At 44.9% G+C, this 5,929-nt stretch overlaps 1 protein-coding gene across 1 annotated transcript; it reads left to right on the forward strand.

Moving 5' to 3' along the window:
- The first annotated feature begins 3,884 nt into the window (after positions 1 to 3,884).
- On the forward strand, positions 3,885 to 5,422 carry LOC113256787 (C-C chemokine receptor type 3). The gene has a single exon (XM_044385152.2). The coding sequence runs from the start codon at positions 3,892 to 3,894 to the stop codon at positions 4,969 to 4,971; it is 1,080 nt and encodes a 359-aa protein (XP_044241087.1). The 5' UTR covers positions 3,885 to 3,891; the 3' UTR covers positions 4,972 to 5,422.
- The last annotated feature ends 507 nt before the right edge of the window (positions 5,423 to 5,929 follow it).

Consider the following 5,929-nt stretch of genomic DNA (forward strand, 5'->3'; position numbering starts at 1 on the left):
GGGTCCTGGGACCGAGTCCCGCATCGGGCTTCCTGCTCAGCAAGGAGTCTGCTTCTCTCTCTCTCCCTCCCTCTGCCCCTCCTCCCTGCTCGTTTTGTCTCTCAAATAAATAAGCAAAATCTTTAAAAAAAAAAAAAAAAGAAGCATCTCTAATTCTAGATGTTTATTCTCCATTCAGCCTTGCCACATTCATTAAAATTTTAAATTGGTGAAGGTAGAACTCTGCTTGTTCCCATGGAGAGTAGCCACTACATATTACCCACGAAACGTGGAAGATCTGGGGGGAGGGGGGAAGGCTCGTCTCCTTCCGACTCCAGGAATTGTGAGAGAGTCAAAGGTCACATAAGGAAGCAGTCATGCTTGTAGCTTCCTATCTTCCCCACCCAGGCTTTGACCAGAGTTGGGGGCTGCGAAGGGCTGTTTGATCAATTGAGGGGGACCCTCCGGGACGATGTCTCTCTGCAAGTCACTTCCATACCCTCATGGGTGGCTGGCGCGGTTCAGCTGGTGGTCAGGCAGAAAAATAATTTAGTTTGTACCCTTGAGTGTCCCTTAGTTTGTACCTGGTACGAACATGGAGTCAAGGAGCCGTGTGTCTGTCTAAGAGAAGATGCTTAGCCTGGGCCAGAAGCCCAATCCTGCGGCAGGAACAGAGAGGGTCCTCTGTTCCAGCCAGAGCTGAAGAGGTCACTGTGCCCAGACACCACTGAGAATGAGTAGATCACGAGGCCGTTCGCTACAAAGAGGCGGATGCCAGCCAAAAGTTCAGGGTTGGGACTGGGTCGTCCTTTCTCAGCAGACGCTAGCCACAGAAACAGGACCGACAGGAGACCAAGGCACCCTCGTCCCCCTCTGCCCATGCTGGCCCTTCCCGCATATCTGCACTGCCATCTTAGGAAGGACCCACGAGAAGATAAACCCAAATTAATAAACTGGCAACGTAAAGAGGATGAGCAGAACTAAAGTCATCCTTCAAATGAATGGGTCAGGCTAAGTTTAAACCACTTCGGACTAAAATTTGTGAATCCTTTTTCCTGCTTCCCAGTGGAAAGTTGGTAAGATCCAAATTGTTTTGGAGACTAAAGGACCTTCATTGCATTGCACAGCTGAGTTGTACTGTGAGCAATTTTTTAGTGAACCAGCTAAAGTACGATGAACTCATTTTCTTGGTGAAACTTGTATCCATGTATGCATATCTGCATAGAGAAACGGGGAATTTGGAGTGGTTTGTACTTTGCTTTTGCCTTTCTTTATTACTGGTGCTGTTTGCTTACTATTCTCTTACCATATTTCCAAAATGCAAAAAAGACACTTTTAAGAGGCTTATTCAAACCTCTCGACTATTTCAGACTGAAATAGTCATTTTGATGTGGACTGAAAACCATTTCAGTTTTCATATCTCTGACCCATGTAACTAGAAACCAAGGACTTGGCTTCTGATGCAGAGAACCTGAATGTTTCCCTGTGTGTTGCACTCGAGAGCCCCCAAAAAGAGTCTATACTTTTATTGTGGTTGTGTTGAAAGTGGACACATGAATTAAAGACATAATTATCGCGTCAAACAAAACCTTAGTGGATTTTTTTTTTACTTTGACTTGTTTTTAGATCTGTCTCAGAGAAAAGGAAAGATATTAGAAATAATTAAGTGTAGGCTACTATGCTTTTGCCGTCTGAAGCAGGCAGCTCTGTTTTTTTTTCTTTTTTCTTTTTCTTTTCTTTTTTTCTTTTTTTGCTTTAGCCACTAACGTTTAGAGAGGGATGCTCTCTGTGATTGTGACTATGTAACAGACAAAATAATGGGTATTTTTTTCTCAGCGGCTGTGGATTACGCCATTAGGAATAAGAAGGCTGATAAGATCATACAAATCAGTTGTTTTCAGTCCCATCTTCCACCTCAAAAGCCTGGATGTGTTACTGATCAGTGGGGTGTACTAGGACAGAGCCGTGGAAACAGATCAAGTTCTATCCAAGAGACCCGACTTCCTTCCTGATTTTATATGAAATGGCTTCTCTTGGCTTTTCTTTCAGTCCCACTTCCTACCAGTTTTATACAGTTGTTGTTCTTGTTGTTTTATCTTATTCGATCCTGAGCACAACTTCAGTTGGTATCATGATCCTCATTTTGGGAATAAGTAAACGAGGCTCCAAGTTCAGTTCTCGCCCATGTCCTACAGCTGGTGAGAGGAATGGCTGGGAATGGCTCTTGCCCACGTCCATTCTCCCTTTGACTACACAGGACCCTGACAGGTGCTGACCACTGGGGTCCCAGTATTCTATTAAGAAGCAAAGATAATGCCTTGCCATTGGCTCCAATTATTGCATTTCTAAGACTTACCTTGAGAAATGCCCATTGACATATATTCATGTCCTCACACTTGTCCCTTCCTCAGAGGAAGAAGAAAGACAGTAGGACTTCTTCCAAGGAAACAGTGCAGGGATTCACTGCCCTCCGTGGAACTCCTTCTTAGTCTGTTTTTCCTTCTTCTCCAGTAAAGTCTGTAATCTTAAGAAAAGCAGCCACTCAGGGCGCCTGGGTGGCTTGGTCGTTAAGCGTCTGCCTTCGGCTCAGGGCATGATCCCGGCATTCTGGGATCGAGCCCCACATCAGGCTCCTCTGTTGGAAGCCTGCTTCTTCCTCTCCCACTCCCCCTGCTTGTGTTCCCTCTTTCGCTGGCTGTCTCTCTCTCTGTCAAATAAATAAATAAAATCTGAAAAGAAAGAAAAGAAAAGAAAAGAAAAGAGAAAAAAGAAAAGCAGCCACTGGCCCTAGGGATCCTAGTTTGAAAAAATATCAAATCTTCTAAGAAATTCCATTGGCCTACCCCTCCCTTTATGAAAGAGGAACTCCAAGGGGTTTGCTATTGGCACAGGACTGGCTTATCTCAGCATTAGCAGGAGCAGGTCAAGGGCAGCAGCCTGGGTTACTGTTGCTTAGAACTGTGTCACACTAGTTAATAATAATTATAATGGTGAAGTCTTCAAAAGGTAAACTTGCAAGTCACTGCATTAGAATCGAGTGAGAAAAGAATTGTTCATAGATACCGAAGACCTAGCCTAAACTTTTATATTTACTTGTTAGAGGATTTGGGGTAAATTACTAAATTTCTTTAAGGTTTGATTTCCCTATCAGCTGTGATGAACAGCGCCCTGTTAAGGGACCACAGAGAGGGGAGGTTATTTGTAATAATAACAACCACTATTATTATTACTATTATTATTATTAGCATTTGGTTTTTAAATAGGGAAGATGATTTTTTTAAAAGATATTATTTATTTATTTGACAGACAGCCAGCAAGAGAGGGAACACAAGCAGGGGGAGTGGGAGAGGAAGAAGCAGGCTCCCAGCAGAGGAGCCTGATGCGGGCTCAATCCCAGAACGCCGGGATCACGCCCTGAGCCGAAGGCAGATGCTTAACGACTGTGCTACCCAGGTGCCCCTGGAAGATGATTTTGAAAGTCATATATAAACTATAATACATAAAACTCAAAATGCCTGAAAAGATACAGCAATAATAATCACCATAATATTATTGTTCTCATTCCCCAGTCTGTTTTTTCCTGCTTTGTATTTCCTCCCTCAAATGCTTGCAGAAATCAACATCCCCATTCTTCACCACCATCCCTCACATTTCTGTGTCTTTTCCCATCGTGAATTGCGCTGACTTTCAAAACGTCACGTCTTTCGTTCCTGCCACTTCCGCCCAGCATCTCCGACATACCTTTGAAATACACGCCGAAGAAACTTTAAATGTCGAGGCTGTTAAATCGCCTGTGATTTCATGGGTAAATGGATAAATCAGTGGTTATGGTTCACGAAGGCTGATCGTGCCTAATTGTGCGGTTGGTGTTTTTTGCTATCGTTGTTGTTTTTCTATCACAGGGACAAAATAATGGAGGCCTTCACGGCAGTGATGAAGACCATGGACGAGTCTACGGAGACCACGGTTTTCGACTACGAGGACTCGCTGCCATGTGAGAAAGTCAACATCAGGCAGCTGGGATCCCAGTTCTTGCCCCCGCTGTACTCCCTGGTGTTCGTGGTCGGGCTGCTGGGCAACGCTGTGGTAGTTCTGATACTCACGAAATACAAGAGGCTCCAGATTATGACCAACATCTTCCTGCTCAACTTGGCTATTTCGGACTTGCTCTTTCTATTCACCCTGGTGTTCTGGATTCATTACGCTGGGTGGAATGAGTGGGTTTTTGGCGCTTTCATGTGTAAGCTCCTCTCTGGGCTTTATTACGTGGGCTTATACAGCGAGATCTTTTTCATCATCCTGCTGACCGTAGACAGGTACCTGGCCATCGTCCACGCCGTGTTTGCCCTTCGAGCCCGGACTGTCACTTTTGGTGTCATCACGAGTGTCCTCACCTGGGGCCTGGCAGGGCTAGCAGCCCTCCCTGAGTTTATCTTCCATAAGTCCCAAGACGAGGGCCAACATTTTGTCTGCTTGCCTCTTTACCCAAAAGACCAAGAAGACAAATGGAAGCGTTTCCATGCTCTGAGAATGAATATCCTGGGTCTTGCTCTGCCTCTGCTTATCATGGGTGTCTGCTACTCTGGAATTATTAAAACGCTGCTGAGATGCCCCAGTAAGAAAAAGTACAAGGCCATCCGGCTCATTTTTGTCATCATGGTGGTCTTTTTCATTTTCTGGACACCCTATAACCTGGTCCTCCTTCTCTCTGCTTTTCAAACGATCTTCTTTGAGGCCAGTTGTGAGCAGAGCAAACAGCTGGACGTGGCCATGCAGGTGACGGAGGTGATCGCCTACACGCACTGCTGCGTCAACCCCATCATCTACGCCTTCGTCGGGGAGAGGTTCCGGAATCATCTCTGCCACTTTTTCCGCAGGCACGTGGCCACCTACCTGGGCAAATACATCCCCTTCCTTCCCAGCGAGAAGTCAGACAGAGCAAGCTCTCCATCCCCATCAACAGGGGAGCAGGAATTGTCATTTGTATTTTAAGACCTATGTGCTGGACCCATGAAGCAAACATGTTACGTCAATCACATTGACCTCGACACCAGCCCTTTCACCATCCAGCTGCATGCTGAAACTCTTAAAGACATTACGATATATACACAACAGTGTCAGTATAGTGCGTGGCCCAGGCATTACCAGGGGTCGCTGGCTAGTCAGTTCACTTACTGTCTACCTGGAAATGCAGAGCTTTGCTGGTTCTCTGAAGAGTTACATACATTGTGATGCCCCGAATGTTAGATAGTTACTACACGCAGCTACTACCAGGTAAATCCTTTTACTTTTAAACCTTAACTTCAGCCAGCTATTGCATAAATGAAACATATTTCACAAAATACAATATATCAATCACAATCCTTTTACCATGCCTAGCTCTGTCCTCGCTTGATGAAAGGCTTTTTTCTCTTCTTCTTCTTTTTTTTTTTAGCTTATGTATATGTACTCTCAAGCAACATAATGGCATGTCACCCTTGTTCCGAGTACTCTTTTTTTTTTTTTAAAGGATTTTATTTTTAAGTAATCCCCACACCCAACGTGGGGCTTGAACTCACAACCTGGAGATCAAGAGTTGCATGCTCTGCGGACTGAGCCAGCCAGGTGCTCCCCAAGTATGCTGATTAGTGAATGGATTTCCTGTTTACACCAAATGATCAGATTTCGTATAAGGAACTCAGTAGAAGAAGAGCAATTTGGTATTTTCAGCAGAGAGAAGAACGGCCTTGCTTGCAGAAACTTGTTGGAGCCCTGAAATGTGCACACACCGTCCTCTTAAGCACCTGACTCACCATTCATCCGGACAGCTGTGTTTTAGGTGATACAGACAAGAAGCACGCATTGCTTTAGGTTAAGTGACGGATGCAAAAAGTGCCTAAGAGAAACACAATCCCTGCCCTGTAAAACCTTCCATCTGGTAGGAGGTGTGAGATAGAAACAAGTAACTCCA

This window comes from Ursus arctos, unplaced genomic scaffold (genome assembly GCF_023065955.2).
Source record: "Ursus arctos isolate Adak ecotype North America unplaced genomic scaffold, UrsArc2.0 scaffold_14, whole genome shotgun sequence".
Classification (NCBI taxonomy): domain Eukaryota; kingdom Metazoa; phylum Chordata; class Mammalia; order Carnivora; family Ursidae; genus Ursus; species Ursus arctos.

Excerpts from the sequence above, each read along its gene's own strand:
- LOC113256787 (XM_044385152.2), top strand. The coding sequence starts at position 3,892 with ATGGAGGCCTTCACGGCAGTGATGAAGACCATGGACGAGTCTACGGAG.